Source organism: Balearica regulorum, chromosome 2 (genome assembly GCF_011004875.1).
Source record: "Balearica regulorum gibbericeps isolate bBalReg1 chromosome 2, bBalReg1.pri, whole genome shotgun sequence".
Classification (NCBI taxonomy): Eukaryota; Metazoa; Chordata; class Aves; order Gruiformes; family Gruidae; genus Balearica; species Balearica regulorum.
In genome coordinates this window covers 5,862,895-5,882,053 of record NC_046185.1, presented here as the reverse complement: position 1 = coordinate 5,882,053, position 19,159 = coordinate 5,862,895, and the positions used below count along the sequence as shown (strand labels likewise).

Genomic DNA, 19,159 nt, shown 5'->3' with positions numbered 1-19,159 from the left:
AACAACACCAACTGTCTCAGCCTGTCTGCATAGCAGAGGTGCTCCAGCCCTCTCACCATCTTTGTGATCATCCTCTGGACTTGCTCCAACAGCCCCATGTCCTTCTTATGTTGGGGCCCCCGAGCTGGATGCAGTACTCCAGATGGGGTCATATACCGAAAGGCAGATAGACAAAGCTGAGATTGTTTTGGGTCCCCCTATCCTGTGCATCCCCACACACACACACACACTTCCCAGCAAGCTCTGTGCTCTTTAGTACCCATCACATGTCCTCAACCATCCCATGCGGCATGGAAAAATCCCTCATTGCCTGGTATGAAACCAGTCTGCTGAGCTATAGCACTGCCCATACTTTATTTCAGACACTTTGAACAGAAAACTGAAACACACAATGATGATTATGCCTTAGGCTCAGAGGAGACCTAGGACCATGTATTACACTGTGTGGACACAGTCAGGCCATGACACAAGTCAGTGCCGAAGACTAGTTCCCAGCCTAATCCAGTTAATTAGAAATAGAAGAGACAATGCCTAGGGATACAGGAAAGTTAGAAGGGTTTAAGGACAGACGGCCTCAAATGTCTTCCTTTCTGACTGAAGTAATCAAGTGTGACACACAAGAAATGAGGTCCTAAGCATTCTTAAGCAAAGCATTTTCAAGTGAGAGTGGAAAAAAAAATCCATTTTAATTCTGTATCAAATCATGTCACTCCACTTCCTCACTGCAGAATCAAAATCCCACTGTTGCCTCCCTCCATCTTTCTCCCTCTACCTGTGTCTGCCTTTTTCCCCCTACAAGCCATTCCGAACAGCATCTTGCTACACCCGCCCCCACCGCGTTGCAAGCTATGAGGCAAGCAAAACTATGCTTTTGAAGACATTATACTTTTAGTTCATTTACAAATTGATTTCTTCTTTTACCAAAGTCAGGCAGTTACCAGCAAGCAGCAGGGAATGGAGCAAAGCGCAGAGCCAGGGGAACAAACAGCGTGCCTGCAAGCTGCAGAGCTGGAAGGAGTTTGGCCACATCGGCACCAAGCCGTGTCTGATGTAAGCAGCCCAGGGTAGGCTGACTCCAGATCTGACCCAACATCTCCATGCAGCTGAGCACCGTGCTGGCTGGAAATGCCACCTCGGATCAGCGTTAACTGAGAAGTGTCTGCAGTCTGTAAGCTGTGCAATGTAGTGGCCAAACCGTCTTTACGTGAAACAAGGCTCATGAGGCTCTAAGGCACTTCCAGCACCACAATTTAAGGCGTTTTTGAAAATATTACTGAGAATCTCAAGTGCTTTTTTTCTCCCTACGTCTAAGCAGTTCAAGTTTTCGGCTGTCTCCAAGAAATGCTGAGTGATACGCACATTCTAACTTTGCCAGAATTAAGAATGCATGTCAGTCAGTAAATCTTTTGCAGTAAAACAAAGTGCAGCTGATAATAATTTTCACATGAACCTTTTACCATTGTTTGCAACTCAGTTATCTAAGTCCTCAGACTGCACCTGTCTTTCACTGTGAGTTGCCAAAATCCTTTCGAATACTGGTTCCAAAGCAGCAACACTGTGTTACGTGGCTATGTAAGCCCATGCTGACAGCCCAGTTTCAAATTCTGCAGCAGCTAGGACTCAGGGTTGTGAAGCAGTCATAGGTACTACATTCACACCATAAGCAGGGAACCCATAATGCCTTTGCATGGTATCTAGAAACTCGTGAAAAAACTTGACATGGCTCACTGCTCTGTGGTACATTTGTGTGTTTTTTTTTCCAAACAGCTAAAATGTTTTCCCTACATGGAACTACCTGAACAAAACAACCAAAAACCCAAAAGTGGTTTCAAAAGCAAGGACAGTATATTTTTCTCCCCCTTTCCAACCAATACACCTATCTGCATGCTAACAGCTATAAAGGTCTACGCAAACCTTCCTCCAGGGTTTGAAGTAAAGATAAAGGATTTTCAGCAAAATGAACTGAAAGACAGGCAAAGGGATTTTTACTGGTCTGCAAGGAAAAAGGAGTGGGAGGTTAAGGCAAAAAAGTTGGTTCATGCAACAAAAGAGAAACAAGGCTGTTCTTGCTGGCTGCAAAGTGCCCCGTACCTGTGGTATGCCGTACTTGTCAATAATCTGCCAAATATACCAGTCTTCTTTCCTGGAAGCCTTCCGGAATTTGAAGGTAGTTACAAAGGCATATTCATCAGGCAGACCTTGTGGAAATACATCCCTGGCATGGGGAGGGAAAAAGAGAGCAATGTATCAGGCTTAGCAGTGAAGAGCAGAACTTCTAAAACTCACTGCATGTCCCAGCAACGCTTCCCAAAAGTATCACATATTTTCTACAAAATCTGCTGTATTTGGCAGCCTGCAGAGAGATGAACATGAGCTTGTGCTCTCTAGTTGGTTCTGTCCTTGAGGAGCCCTTTTTGGAACAATGGTGAAGCTCTCAAATTAAATAAGAAACTGTAAAACTCTGCAGTCTAGTATCCATCACGTCAAAGCAGTTGTTTTTTTCCTGATGCTTCAATTCATGCAATCTGTAAATCATTCTGTTGTTCTCTAGATGCACTGAAGACCTGTGACACCTGACAATGGGGAGGCACACCTGAAACTCTCTACAAATGTACAGTTATAGCAACAAATATTGTAATATTTGCCCCCAAACATTCACTACACCTCATGCCTGCCCAAGAAGATGTTCCTTGGCTGATGGCTTGGGAGAACAGAATAACCTTCTCAAATCAAACGCTACAAACACATTAGGCAGAAATTTACTGGTATGACGCTATGATCCATGCATAAGTCTGAGGTAACAAAAACCAGCACTGTTTGACTCAGCCCCAACATAAGAGCATATCATAACATGAGCATGCAACACTGGACAAGAAGGGACAACTAACCTAGGATTATTTTTTTTGTTGTTGTCTCTAGCCATTATTGGATGCCTAAGAATGAGAATGAACAGAACAAACATATCCCACCCTACCTCCAACCCTTTGGGATCCAGGGGTCAAATTCAGAGACAGCTACAATTTCTACATTAAGAACTTTCTATAGATTTATCTTGTATGGACTTTTCCAGTCTCCCCCTGAACTCAGGTAAACTTATTACATCCTTTGGCAAGGAATCACACAGCTCTGCTACCCACTGTATAATGAGCCTCCTCTTGTTTGTTTAGGATCTAGCTCAGTTCTTATAAGGGACAACGCAATGAACCCCTTTTTTTTCTATTTTTTAATGCCATTCATGATTTTGCAAACTTTGCTTATAATGCCTCTAAGCCATCTCTTTTTCCAGCTGAAGAGTCCCAGTTAACTTCATTGTTCCTCATGCCCAAGCCAGCCTGCTCCTCTGATCATTCTTCAATAGGTCCTTCCTAAATATCATGTCTTTGCTTCCGGCCATCTGAGCAGTCAGGCATAAGCTCTCATTAGAAAACAAAACACAATGGCAACAATTAATAAAGAGCAAAGCAATGAAGAAAGATTCTCTTGAGGAATATTTGACAAAGTCCATCACTATGCAGAAACTGGTGCAAAGACATACAAAACTAGAGGCTCTTAAGAGTGTTTGAAGCAAAAATCCTGAAAATTTCCAAAATATTTTGTTTTGCAATTACAGCAAAGCTTGAAAACCAGTCTTTCCTAATGCCAAAATATTCAGTCATCTTTTAATTTCTGCTTTGAATTTCCTGTCTTTTTAGCCAAGTTAAAAATTTGGAACATTGTGGTTTCGCCCACTGCTGTGGCTTTTGCTATATAAAATGCCCATGCAGGCTATGCACCTGCTGGGGACACAGGCGCTCTCAGAAGCCTTCCAACACAAGAGAAAACTGAATCAGGTTCCCACTAGCTCCTTTACAAAATCATTCCTTTAGGAGAGCAGACAAGGCCGTCTCACTTCTTGGTACTAGCTATTCACAAACCAGCCCTCCCTGGTGTCAGATCCACCTCACCCCAGCATCCATCTCTCCCATGGCACACAAAATAGCCAGACTCTCCCTCCCTTCATGACAAAACAAGAAGCGTGTCGGTTGTCACTCTTGTGGCAGAGTTGCCATGGAGAATACAACTGGCATGACTGAAAACCACCCAGAAATTCTACGGGATGTTTGGTAAGAGACAGTCAGGTCAGTCACATCAGCCCTCCCAACAGGGCACCCCGCCAGGTCTCCTTCACCGCTGACATGCCTTAGTGCAAACTTCCTGTCAAATAGCTTTGTACACTCTGTCCTGGTTTCGGCAGGGATAGAGTTAATTTTCTTTCTGGCAGCTGGTGTAGTGCTGTATTTTGGATTTAGGATAGGAATAATGTTGATAACACACTGATGTTTTAGTTGTTGCCAAGCAGTCAAGGACTTTTCAGCTTCTCACACTGCCCTGCCAAAGAGAAGGTAGGGGGTGCACAAGAAGCTGGGAGGAGACACAGCCAGGACAGCTGACCCAAACTGACCAAAGCGATATTCCATACCATATGACATCATGTTCCATTTATAAGTGGGGATGGGCTGAGAAGCGTGAAACTGGTGCCCTGGTGCAGCAGCCAGGAGTCTTGCACAGCATCAACTTCAGTGTGATGGCATTTGTCTTCCCAAGTAACCATCATGCATGATGGAGCCCTGCTTTCCTGGAGATGGCTGAACACCTGCCTGCCCATGGGAAGTTGTGAATTAATTCCTTGTTTTGTTTTGCTTGCACATGTGGGCTGGGAGGCTGGGCAGCTGGGGGTCTTTCATAGCATCGACTTCAGGTGGTAAGAAATTGTGCTGTTCATCATTTGTTTTGTATATATTGTTGTTGTTATTGTTGTTATTTTCCTTTTTGTGTTTCTCCTATTAAACTGTTTTTATCTCAACCCACTAGTTTTCTCACTTTCACTCTTCCGATTGTCTCTCCCATCCCGCCGGGGGGGGGGGGGGAGTGAGCGAGCGGCTGTGTGGTGCTCAGCTGCCAGCTGGGGTAAAACAATGACAACTCATGGTGTCCACGTTTGTCAGAGAAGACGACGCACGTTTCAGCTTTGAACATCCATCCCTTTGAGAAACTTCAGCAAGGTGGCAATGTTGATAGTTGAAAAGGTGTTGCTTATCACTCCATCCCCTTGAACAAAAGCCGTGGGTGTTTCTACATGAGAGTGCTGCCAGTGGGGGCATTTCCCTGTGGCTCAGCTCCTCAAACTCTGTCATTTCAGCATACATGCCTAGTGCATTTACCTTCACTCATTCCTCACCACCTATCTTTACCATCACAACTGGGTTTAATGAGTTCCCTCTCTGCCCTGCCCTTTAGGATTCTGATTCACATTTTGGGCACACACAGTGCCCTATATGGAGTACTGAACCACTCTCCTAGCTACAGCCCACCACCAACTCCAGCCTCCTACTGAATGAAAAGCAAACAAAGAAATGGTTCCTAGGTTAATCCAGTGGTGGCACAAGGTTGTGAAGTTACAGCTTTAGGGGCACTTTGCTCTTCTCCTGATCCATAGCATGATTGCTGTCATCACATCAAACAGCAGCAGGACACACGCTTTCAACGCTGCCTTTCCCTAATGGTTTTTGAACTCCGCATACGGAGATGTGCTTCATTCCAAGTACGAATTAAAGACAGTGGCTGTGACTGTGGTATCACTGCTTTGCTGAGCAGGGAGGGATAGGAGCATGTGGTTGAAATTAACCCCCCAAGATATCACATTGAGCCTTGGTCCTGAAAACCTACAATGAAATCTGGAAGAGCCAACTGCTGGCCTCTGTGCTAAGACAGTCTTTTTGAATATCTCTGAGCTGGGAACAGGAATATCACCATGTGAGCTTAAATTCAAAAAGGGTTTTCAGATGCTTAATGCCCAGAGAAATAACTGGGAGTTAGGTACCTAAATATCCTTGTGAGTCTGGCCACACCTCATCACACAGAGGCTGAAAAATGGCCCATCAGGTAGATTTAAACTGATAGAAAGCTATAATGACCTATTACCTGTCACCCTCAACTGATTTTTAAAGATGTTGAAGAACTGGCTGCAAGTTCCCAGCAGAGAAAGGCTTCATGCCAAAGGAAATCTAAAGACAGTCTCGTTGCTCTGAAGATATGATAAAAGCTGTTTCTGAAATCTTTGGTCCCTGCATCTATTACAGAAATGCATTACTGCATAAATAACAAAAACTCTGTTTATGAGTTTTCACTTATTTCCTCACTAAAAAGTGATCTCCATCTAAAAGCTCAGCTTTACTTAGGAATCCAAGGGCAGGAATTGCTGTCCCCAGAAATGTTTTATTTCTTTCTTTTACCCAAGGCTGAATTGAACTGATGATCCATATTATGGAGCTTTGCTGGATGCCTGGTACCTACAGGGAGCACTTTGCCAGCTCCATGGTCTATAATTCTGACAACAGGATGGATTGCAGAAGAGGCCATTATAAAACTCCAAGACAAGAGAATCCCCTGGTGCTGCAGGTTAGCCTAAGAGTTAATTAACCCAACTCCAAGGTCAGGTGAATCACAACTTCTACAAAGAACAAAATATAATAACCAGGCAGGAGATTCTCTTAGCCATTGCTCATTTTCATGATATAGCCTCCTTCTTACATGCTTTTGTTTGGCATAAGAGCTTGCATCTGTGACAATCAACATGGGATCCTACATCTATAATAATAACACAATGGAGAAAAATAAGAGTATCAGTTCTCACTTCAGACACAGAATATAACAGCAATTAATAGAGTGCCTGCATTTGGTGAGGAAGAGCATAATTAGTATACTTCGGAAATTTGACCACTGCTACAATAGCTACAAACTGCTAATACTCAATGCAACTCACTGACTAGTACTGGTTTTCATGTCTGAAACAAGGCTGGAGAAAGCCAGTTCACGTCCATATGCATCACATCACCAGGGCTCTTAGAATGACAGGGAAAAAAAAAAAAAAAAGGAAAAAAAAGGAAAAAGGAAAAGAAAGGACTGTAGAAGTATTGTCACAACACAGAATCAACCCCACCTGTACATCCTTGGCAGACATTTCTTTGGCCTCTACTTCAGAAACCTCAGTGATGGACTAGATACAACCTCCCTAGGTAATTTCTTCCTGTGTTTCACTATCCTACATGCTACAAAAAAGTCCATCTTAAATCTCACTTACTGCAGTTTAGTCTTCTTGAAATAACTTTTTTCCACAAAGAACCATGTGAACAAGTTGTTCTCCTCTCTTGGCTGCAGCCTTTTGTATGTTTATCAGTTCTCCCCTCAGTCTTTTATTCTCTAAAACACCAAAAAAAGCCTTCAGTCATTTCACCTCAGCCATGCTTGCTTTATTTCCTTTACCCTGTTAGAAGTTGGAGACTCTATCCACTCTAGTAAATGATGGTCAGGGTCCATTTGCTAGCCATGAGTGAAGTTCAACCAAATGCTTCTTTCCCAAAGAGAGTGATCATATCCAAACTGCCTTTGGGGAACAGTCTCTGGCATGTTCCATCCTCCACACCAGGCTCAGGTATTGTCTGGGATAACAATGTTTGACATCAGCCAAAACTAACTTGACATGAGCACATGAACAGGTGAAGAGCACAAATGATATGAGCCAAGCACTGGGGCCCATGAATTCACCCTGTTTCTTTGGTTAGTAAAGAAGAAATCTACAAGGAACTCCTCCAGTGTCCCTCTAATAGATGTTCTCCTAGTAACTTCACAGCAGATTTGGACAGACATGTTTCTTCTAGATGACAAGCACTTGAGATCGTGAGAGGTCATGAGATCAGATAGGAGCCACAGCAAGATCTTTCAGCTGGGAAGGCTGCTCTCGCCACTTCCTTAGAGCAAGGAGCTGTGTCCCTCATCTCTGACTTCAGCACAGCCTCTTCGCCTTTCTCCAACTCCAGCACCATGAGAAATTTTGGGACAGATCACAGACCAGGCCTAACAGCTGCCTCTGGTATGGAGGAAGAATGGAAAGGGAAAGACAGGGCTGGCAGAGAGTGGGAGAGGGTGCAGTATTGAATCAGAAATCCCAGAATCATTGAGGGTGGAAGGGACCTCTTGAGATCATCTAGTCTAAATAAGATTTTTCTTGTTTTCAGATTGAATTTCATGTTTTTAATTTGTTCTTATTGCTTTTTGTCCTGCCACTGGATAGCACTGAGAAGAGTCTGGCTCCATCTTCTTTGCTTCCTCCCCATCAGGTATTTATACACACGAATAAGATCCCCCACTGAGCCTTCTCTTCTCCAAGCTGAAGAATCTTAGTTGTGTCTGCCTTTCCTCATACGAAATATATGTTTGAGAGGAAGTAAGGAACAAGGAAGCATTCAACAGGTTTCATGTTTAGTGTAGGAGGTCTTGGGAGCTTTGGGTAGAATTTTCTTCTCTGTTGAGCAGAACAAATGATGAGACCAGGGCAAGAGCTCATGGAGAAACCCAAGGCAGGTAACTGAAGTCAAAGTTGATGTCAGGAACCAAAGTCTCCAGACAAATACATTGAGGTATATATGCCCTCCAAAAAACCCCTAAGACTCAGAAACTGAGGGGAGACAACACTGTACCTATATAAAGAGGAAACAGATCATGACTAGAAGCTAGGCCAACCATCAGGAAGTTCTGTGAGGTGGCAGCTGGGATCAGGATCAAGCCAGGCTGGAACCAGATCAGGCAAGAGAAAATTGAGGGATGAACATGGCAGGAGGAAGGCTCTGGGGAGTCAGGACTAGGAGAAATAGATGGATAACAGAACAGGAAAGTGAGCCAAAAGCTTGGCATTAGCCAAGACAATAGTAATGAGAAACAAGCCTGAGTTCCCAAAACCTGGGAAATGTGGGGCACAGCTTTGGCCAGAAGACAGATTGAAGAGCCTTAAGCAAACATTGGGACAGCTCCAGTTACCTGAGGAGTGGGGAGAAGCCCCAGGCAGATTTAGGGACTAGCCCTCAGCCAGCTAGAGAGATTTTTAAGTCCCTCAGTGACCAGTACCTCGATCACTGCCACTTTCCTGGCTGTTGTGCTTGTTCACAGAACCATCACAGGATGCGTCATCACAAAGGGGAAGAAAGCTCACAGTTGTAGGCTCCAGATTGGGAGATGAATAGGCACATTTCTGAGGCAGCTAAGCTGGCACTTTGTAAAAGTTCTAGTGCTTAAATGAAAGGATATAAATCCTTTGAGCAGATAATAAAGTGAATTACATATATTATTCAGTTAATGATTTTATATCTAATTATGAGATGTTGCTATGAGTTGCTAAGCGTTGCTTGAGGTTATCTGTAAGACAGGACAGATGTTTTTGTTTTGTTTATTATTGCAGTTATCAGTTTTGTGCAGCTTTACAAGATTGCATTTTCTGTGAGCAATGACCGATATGCACCATCTCAGAATCCTGACATCCAGAGGCTAAAATGAACCAAACACGCAGACAACTTCCATGGTGATATACCTATTTGGGTTCATTCCCTAACCACAGGAGTAAGGAAGTTAAAATAGAAAAGGCTGAAAATATGAAAGTTCTTCTTTAATTTCATGTTTCAGTTAATCATTCAAAAGGAAGCTTAGTCATTTCAATTTACTAATTAAAGATGTTTTATTTCTAATTGTCCCAGGCAATAAAATATTCTACGTATTTTAAAAACAGCAACAACAAATAAATGGGTGCAATGTGAGCAGAAGGAAAGTCATCATAACTTGTTCGTCTGGCTTCACTTCCTCAGTCTTTCTGGGAAAACAATAACAGAAACAACAACAACAAAGTACTTCAACCCTTAATTTGAAAAAATAATGCAAATGGACAACTCTCTGTAATCTCTGTTAACTTGTTCCAGTGGTTAATTACGTTCATTGTTAAAAGCATACCTTTTTTTCCATGCTGTTTTTTGATGTCATTAACAAGTAGCCACTGACTTTCAGTCTACCACTATCCTTAGCACCAAAGACCCTTTACTAAACTTTGATTCCCCAGAGGTTCTTACAGAAAGTGGTCACCTCAGTTGCTAACCACTTCTTAATTTTACCTGACTACACTGCACTTCTTGAACTTCTCATTGTCAGACTTGTTTCCCAGTTATTTAAACTTTCATTCACTCCATTCCTGTCTGCTGAATTATGGAAACAAAGACTGGACATAGCATCCCAGCAGTGGTGATTGAGTTGCCTGCTATGGAGATAGTCAGCTCATACTTCACAGTTCCTGCTTATACACCCGAGGACTGCACTAGTCCTATTCATCATAGCATCACACAGAGCTCAGATTCAGTAGATCATCACTCTCAGAATTTCTTAAGTGCAAACTGGACGTCTTCACAGATTCACAGATTGGTAGGGGTTGGAAGGGACCTCTGGAGATCATCTAGTCCAACCCCCCTGCTAGAGCAGAATCACCTAGAGCAGGTTGCACAGGATTGTGTCCAGGCAGGTTTTGAATATCTCCAGAGAAGGAGACTCCACAACCTCTCCGGGCAGCCTGTTCCAGTGCTCTGTCACCCTCAGAGTGAAGAAGTTCTTCCTCATATTGAGATGGAACTTCCTGTGTTCCAGTTTGTGCCCACTGGCCCTTGTCCTGTCACTGGGCACCACAGAGAAGAGTCTGGCCCCTTCCTCTTGACATCCATCCTTTAGATATTTATAAGCATTGATGAGACCTCCTCTCAGTCTTCTCCAGGCTAAACAGACCCAGCTCTCTCAGCCTTTCTTCATACAAGAGATGCTCCAGTCCCCTCATCATCCTCATTGCCCTCTGCTGGACTCTCTCCAGTAGTTCCTTGTCTTTCTTGAACTGGGGAGCCCAGAACTGGACACAGAACTACAGATGTGGCCTCACCAGGGCAGAGTAGAGGGGGAGAATAACCTCCCTCTACTTCAAGGTGGTGGTCTTTCTATATAGTCCTGGTGGTATTGCTTTAGAGTGATAAATCACACTACCAATAGCTGCTACAAGCTGCAGCAAGCAGAAATTATACCCAGAGACTGTTGTGAGCCAAACAAAATAGGTTTATTTCCCTCCTCACACGCATTAGTTATGTATATACTTCTTATCAAGACCAAGGTGTCTTTAGTTGGCTGGCCTTCTCCTAGATCATGAATTTACCTACCCTGAGACTTGACATAATTTATGGACTTTAGAGAAAACAATTTTCCTTTCAGTGTATCATATTTGTACTTTTTTTTTTTTTTTTTTTTTTAAAGACTGTATGGAAAAAAAGGGGAAGGGGAGAAGGGCAAATCAATCCAGGTTGGCTCCAGGACGAAAAAAATATTGTGAAATCAAGGAAATGTAAGTCACAGAACAATCTCAAAGACGCAGTGAGCTGAGTAAAAGAGCTAAAACAGAATAAAAAATAACAGCCCTCATCCATAAGAAGAAAAGAATTACTATCGATTTTTTAAGCTGAAGTTCAAACCAGCACAGAGAAATTTACTGCAAAAATGTTAATGATGACAATTCAATCTATGGCTCATGGTTACTCAGTGAAATTATATGCACTCACTCTTTCCAGGGCTAATGCTAGCAGGACTCAAATGACAACCCGAAGAGAAACCGTTCTAATAGACTATGACACAACTGGCAGTGCCAGGTCATACAAGGCTCCAAGGACTGAATCCATGTCGACACCAGGATTAAAAATCGCTCATTCTTTTAGGAGACCAAAACTCATATTAGCTAACTGATAACAACATCTACTAGGAACTGGTCTCTTGTGATGAGCAAATATATATATCAGTGGGTGTGCTACCAAATATCTCTTTTAGAAGCTATTTACTAAGTGTTAATTTCTTTTGTGAATTTCTTGATACTGCTCCTCACAACCATTGAGATACACCGAAACCAGCTCATACTCTACCAGGCTGGAGCCTGTAGTTGGTGCAGAGGCTCCTGATCACATTGTAGAAATTCTGTGCCAGCAGAACTGAAAGAGCTGATCAAAGCAGCAATATATGTGTAGGTACTAGATAACTTTTACAAGGTTGACCTAGAGGAAGCATATAATGCAAAGTAGAGGCTCAGATGAAAATAAAGTGAAAAACCAGGGTACTCACTCAGTTTTCTGAACAACAGGGAAGCTTCCAAGTCGTACATAAGCACTCTGAATTCCATTTTCTTTCATTCCAAAAATCTGTTTCACACTGAACGAATCCATCAGGTCAAATCCTGCCCATAACAGAAGTGTAAATATGAGGCATTGATCAGGCAGTGGGACATGTCTTCAACTGTACTTAGGTAGTCACCTCATCCCACAAACACAGCACTTCAGAGATTAACTTTGTTCTTGCTGGGAAAAGCCAGAACACAATTCTGACGTGGTCTAATCTGCTTAGTCCAAAAACTCAAAGCCAAGCATAAATTCAAACTGTAACACATTCTGAAGAGATTAGAATAGAGCTCTCCAGAAATCAATAGTTATTGCTTGCATTGCCACACCACCGTGAAAATGCTGTATAATTCCTTAATCCCTATGCAGAAAAATGCATAGGTGCATACTCAAAAATTTATTCATAGAATCACAGAATCATATAACGGTTTGGATTGGAAGGGACCTCAAAGATCATCTAGTTCCAACCCCCCTGCCATGGGCAGGGACACCCTCCACTAGACCACATTGCCCAAAGCCTCATCCAACCTGGTCTTGAACACTTCCAGGGATGGGGCATCCACAACCTCTTTGAGCAATCCGTTCCAGTGCCTCAACACCCTCATCGCAATTTTTCCCCCCCTTATCTCCAATCTAAATCTACTCTCCGTTTAAAACTGTTGCCCCTTGTCCTGTGACGTGGTTTAGCCCCAGCCGCTCGCTCACCCCTCCCCCGGCGGGATGGGGAGGAGAACGGAAAAACAACGGCAAAGCCTCGAGGGTTGGGATAAGGGCAGTTTACTGGGACAGCAAGGGAGAGGGAGAACAATCAACAACAGTGCTGATAACAGATAGTAACAATGGTGATAACAGAGAACGATTTTACCGATCCGACGACCGACCGACCGGACGCTCGACCCGTCCCGGAGCCACGCCGACACGCCGACCCCGCCCCTCCCCGCCTGGCCCCCTTTTATGGTGAGCATGATGTCACATGGTATGGAATAGCCCCCGGCCAGCTTGGCTCACCTGTCCTGGCTCCTTGGGAAATTAACTCTATCCTTGCCAGAACCAGGACATCCTGTCACTACAGGTCTTGGTAAAGTGTCTCTCCATCTTTCTTATAAACCCCTTTTATATACTGAAAGACCACAATAAGATCTTCTTGGACCCTCATTTTCTCCATGCTGAACAACCCCACTCTCTCAGCTTGTCTTCATAGGAGAGGTGCTCCAGCCCTCTGATAATCTTCATGGCCCTCCTCTGGATGCACTGTAATAGGTCCAATATCTTTACTGAAAACCACTAGTGCAAGACGCTTGACTACACACCCTCTTCATATAATTTCGATACGACTTAGTCCAATCATAGAATCATTATCATGAGCTATTAGTTTTGAGTGCAGACATTTGTGTAAAGCTTCTGACTTTGTTCTGACAAGGCTTATTAGCTCAGGCACAAACCACACGCATGGGTCTATGCAGTTTCAGAGTCAATATGGTCCCAGCCACAACGAACCCAGGATTTCATGACATGACGTTCCAGCTGCTAAACCCTGACAGGGACAGTGGGGGTACAATTGTGCCATGCTCCTGTATGCCACCAGTTCCTGGAGGTGCAGAACTGTGTGGATGCAACCATCCTCCTTTTAGCTCCAAACTGGCTGCACAGGATGCATATCCAAACGAACAGCCGCTCCCAGAACCAGACACACTGTGGAGTTAGAGGTAAAGACGTTGCAAAAGCCAGGTTGAGAGTGACTGAGCAGAGAACCTGTGTTTTTCTTTTAACTGGGCTATTCCAACCTCTTCTCCCCTTCACACATGCACAGTTACACAAATTAACTCCTGTGGGTGTCATTCCAGCACACAGAATGGTGATGTTATACTAGCTTATTTTGATAAATTGATTTTAAACTATGGCAGTGCTTTTAACTTTATTCAGTTATTGAGCTCCTAAAACTTTTATTGGATAAATAAACATTTTTGTGTGGTGAACTTAGGCCCTAAGATTCTTGGGGTTCTTACTTGCCCTCATGAACCTTTCACAACCCCCAGGCTGAAAGTCTCTGCAGGGCTTGAAAACAGCTGCGACAGGAAAAGGCACCCACCTAATGATATTGTTCTTCACATTTAAAGGAGTAAATACGTGCAAAAAAAAAAAATCTGTGCAGGCCAGTCCTGAGGCAAATCAAGATGTGACAGCAGACAGCAAAGAAAACATAAAAATTCCATCATAGAGCTTTTTCAGAATAAATAGCTTTTTCTGAGGAAATATAATCTTAATTGTTTGCAAAGACAGAAATGGTTGCCTGGTGCCACGTTGAGGCCTTTTCTATTACAGTAACTTTCCTGGCTGTCAACAGCTTTTCCCTCCTGTCCACTCTATTTTCAGCTATTACCGGACATTCAGGAGGGCAAATAAGGCAGTTAAGATGCTCCAGGGCCTCATGGCTCCACCTCATAATCACCTCTGCAATAACTCCAGTGATACACCCTTCTGACGTACTGTAATCAGCCACGATTGCAGCTATAAATCATAGCAAATAGACCCTACCAGAACATGAGAGCTCCCTTCTGGCTATCAAATAAGAAACAGTATGACCTGTCCATATAAACCCTCATTTCACCATGCAGTACATGTCCTTCATCTACACCAACCACAGAAATGTGAGGAAGGCAGTTGAGTAAGAAGAAACCACACTGACTGGCAAGGGAAATTGTGGACCATTCACAGCAGCTGAGCTGTGCATGGTGAAGGCTGAAATGCTGCCCAAGTGACATCGTAATGTTAAGTCACCAGAGTCCTTAAGCTGTGGAGTATTGCTCACCTCATGGAGCTCAAGCTCCATTGCTCAAACTACGCAAGTGCAAGACACAGTGACAAGAACTTCTTTCTAAGTTTCCCCATCATTAACTCAGACCCAAACTTACTCTCATCTTTTTCTGACAACTCAAGCTGACGTTCACAACGTGAGCAACTGTGAATGCGTGCACACTAGCCTGCTTTTCCAATGGAAACAAGTTGAGTCAGATTTAATCAAGCTCTTCTTTTTTTCTGAGATTTCCTAACAACATGCAGTTTAGAGAGCCTAAATAACACCATGAAACGTATGCGAGGTTATCAAAACTATTTTGCAAGTAGAACTTGCAGTAATGAAAATACGTCATGCTCACACCTTAGACTATCTCATTTGCATTCAGGATTGAATAAAGCACACAGGTAAATCTTAATAGAATTTTTCTTATTCAGGCTATGGATTGGCAAATTGCAAATTTCTTGATATATTTTTCATTAAAGAATGAATGAGGGTTGTTCTTTGAAAAATGTCATCTAGGTCTATGGGAAAGTTAAGCCCTAGATGTGTCAGAGTCCACACTCAAAACCAGCAAATGGTTTTGTTTTAATCACACTATTAATTTGTTCTGTGTCAAATTGAGATATTGCTTTCACTGTCTTTAGAGGGAGCTATGAAACAACTTAATTCATGTTTACAGAGCACCTCACATGGGGTTCATCTGGCTCAATGTCAGCTCCCTAGACAGGGTAATGACAGAGACTCTCAGTCAGTTAGGCACAGAGAGTCAAATACAGGCACTTCTAGGGAAAGATTAATCTCTTACTAAAACAGACGCCAAAACTGTGTGTTTCTCTCCATTGACATAAACAGAGCTTAGGATGCTCAGGTTGCATGCTAAACCTTACCTAATAAAGGTCTAGCTGGACTCCACTCTTAGATACTCCATTGCCAACCAAAGCCCATGGAGGTAATGGACACTTTGGTTGTTGAAGGATTTCAACAGCATTACAGAAAATGTGGCAACGGGCCATACACTAAACAATAAAGAACTGTGCTGAGGATGAGATGCATCTCACCTAATTTTAGCTGTCTAAAAAGGAGACATCTGATGTATGTATGTTGCCTCGGTTCCCTTGTGGGTCAGCAGAGAAATGTAGGAGTCTCTAGGAAGATGACTCATTGCATCTGTCTCGGACCTATCTACAGACAGGCTGAATCACTATTTGGCAGTGCCTACCTCCTTCCATTCAGCAGAAAGGGAGCCCACACAGACAGCAATTTTCAGACCGCTGAAGTTGGGTGAGATATATTCTGCTCATAGGGAATGCTATCCATTTTATGCAGTGAATGAAGCAAAAGAGGGGAAAAAACGTTAATTAATCACATACAGCTTATATTTACATTGTCTCATTTGCCATCAGGATTGAATAAAGATTGCAGATTTTTAATTCAGACCAGCAATATCTTAAGTTTGCAATTCTTACTATTCACTGTAAGAGTTTCCTTAAACAGATACCATTCCATTTCTAAGTGGGAGAAGAAACAAGTAAACCCAAAATATTGCCATTTGAGCTAAGAAATTAGTCAAGACAGATTGCCCAGGTGGGACTGGAAAGACACATAGGGAAATTTCCAAATAAATTTGTGTTTTAAAGTAACTTCTAAGATTATTTCAGCTGAAGGACAATATAATATTTTTTATTATTATTAATTTGTCTACTTCATGTGCCTGGAAGCCCTTTGGTTTGAGTATGTTACCTTGTTGACTTTAGGACTGGAATTGGAATTCTGAGGGAGACAACATGATGCTTTCAATTTAGTCTTGAACCACAATGTTCACGTAAAAAACCCAGGTGATGCTGTAATCATTTCTCCAACATTTGAAGAGGAATTTACACCTGGCACTGTCTGGCTGCTAACAGTGCAGTGGCAACAGCTCACTTAGATCTTTCCCCAGATATCTCACTTGTTTAGTCTGTCATACAGCATTTCTGGGCTGGAGTGACAGCAGAAATATGGGGTCTCCGTTGATGGAGGGACCACGTTGTCAGTGCCATAGGGAAAAAGAGATCCTACAAGTAGCTTCCCGGTCCTCTCCGCAAGTGAAGTGGGAAAGAACATACCTGCCTAAATTAGTAAGGGGAAAGCTGCTGTTACGCAGTCATTGCACACGTCTGAGCACAGGATGAAAGGGTGGGACTTTCCTGCTCTCAGTTGCTTTGATTTAAATGGTGGTTTTTTGTGTACCAGGGCAGGTGTGGTTTCCCAATTGGCTTATAAACTATTTAATCAGTAATGCCATAAACATGGCAATTAATAAGATGAATAATGCGCTTTGATCGTAAGCCTCCTACTTCATTATAGCTACTATAACAATATGGGGCCACTAAAACCCTCTAACATGATTACATCTCCTGAAAAGCAGCACACCCTAGTCCATTAACATTAAAATTAAAATAGTGACCTGAAAGAGAAGCTTAGATTCCTAACAGCATACTTGGCTTGAAAAACAATTTCTTATGCACTGCTCTGCTGATCAAATCAGCCAAATGCCTCTTTATTTGCGAGTAATAACTCCCTTACAGGAAGCAGCTCATTTTTCCAGCATCAGAAACATACCAGATCTGCCTGTTACAGGGACAAGATGGTCAAAACTTGGCACTGGACAATTTCTACATGATCTAACTGTAATATGCAACCAGATTCTCTTTTACAGGAAAGATGACCCCACTGCACCCAACCACACCATAAAGTGTGGCCAAAGGATGATCGAACAGCTCTGAACTTGTCCAGTGGCTTATAACACTTGTTTCAAGATAAATATTTCAAGACCAGACTAAAGGGGCCATGGCTGGTTGCCTTCAGTATGAGCTGGATTTCTGCCTGGCTCCATTAAGGATCTGTAAGAGTGGTGAGGCACTGGAACAGGTTGCCCAGAGAAGCTGTGGATGCCCCATCCCTGGAAGTGTTCAAGGCCAGGTTGGATGGGGCTTTGGGCAACGTGGTCTAGTGGAGGGTGTCCCTGCCCATGGCAGGGGGGTTGGAACTGGGTGATCTTTAAGGTCACTTCCAACCCTAACCATTCTATGACTCTATGATTCTATGATATGGACAGCATGGTGGCAGCTAGTGTGCATGTTGAGATTTTCCTGTCCTGTGTCAGGGGCAAAAACCCCATAAAATTAAAACAGTACCCAAACCCAGAAAACCAGAGCAACAAAAATAAATTTTAATAGCCAGAAAATATAGCAGTGTGCACATTTGGAAAGTCTTCTCAACGTAGGACAGAGCCATTATCTTCTTTAACCTGAAGAAACCTTCTGAGAAATGTGTCCTGCTTTGCATTCCCAAGGAGCCCAAGGTAACACTCACAGGGGAACCACTGGGCTACTTCTAACTGTGAAAGTTTCTGGTGAGACTACTGCCTGGAGGAGAATGTGGAAAGCAGGTGAGAAAGGAATCGGGAAAGGCATTGGACATCAGAGCCTCAGGTGATGTGTCCAGAATATATTTATTATGGTGGATTTCCAGCCACAAGCACTAATATAAAACAAAGCAGCTTTTGCAGAAGATGGTCCATACTCTGGTCTTGCTTAAAATCTCAGCTGAGTTATCAGCCTTGTCAATGTATTGATGGAGTATCACCAATAGCCAAGGTCAGGGAGGTTGCCATCAGCTACTGTTTCTCTGAGACTTCTGAAAATAGCAATCTGTATTGCCTGTGATAAACCAGCATATGTTACTTTTACTAGAGGGAGGTCAATGGCAATAAACTTTATGGTAGACTAGAGGAGTGTATAAATTCCTAGGAAGAACAGTGTCACCTGGGAGTCTTTCAGCAAATACAAGATCTTATCAATTTTCTTGCCTAACATTTCTGCAGTCTTGAAAGTTTAGCTTTCATGGATAGCCTGTGCTCACAAGGAAGAGCCTGCATGCTTACTAGATCCTGAACACCCCTTTCAATTCCTCCAATATGGTCTTCAAGGTTATTACCAATATCAAGAGCCCTCATTTTTGTTACCTGTCTTAGTTTCTTTCTGTGCTAATATATACTTTAACAGAAAAAAATATGTTATGCTATATTCTAAAATTAAATAGTGCATTTAACCAGCTATGTCTGCCAACTAGTTACTTGAAGTCAGAGTGTAGATGTGCGTATTTTTCTTCTACTTTGGCATCATTCTCTTCCACAATGCTCTAGGCTGAAACCAGCTATTTCTGGACAGCCAAAATATGTCTCAGTTCAGGGCTGGGATAGAAGTAAAAATGTCCAAACCCTGAAGGGGAGACCTACTACTTTATTCAACATGTGTTGCTATTATTGTTATAG

The 19,159-nt window shown here is 42.8% G+C and overlaps 1 protein-coding gene across 1 annotated transcript in view; it reads right to left on the bottom strand.

Annotated features, from left to right (window-relative positions):
- COL22A1 (collagen type XXII alpha 1 chain) overlaps positions 1 to 19,159 on the bottom strand; it is a 240,357-nt gene that overhangs the window by 138,911 nt on the left and 82,287 nt on the right. The window contains exons 5-6 of the mRNA XM_075743260.1: positions 11,995 to 12,106; positions 2,092 to 2,215 (exon numbers count right to left, since the gene is read on the bottom strand). Coding sequence (XP_075599375.1) covers positions 2,092 to 2,215; positions 11,995 to 12,106 — 236 coding nt within the window. The remainder of the gene's footprint in view (positions 1 to 2,091; positions 2,216 to 11,994; positions 12,107 to 19,159) is intronic.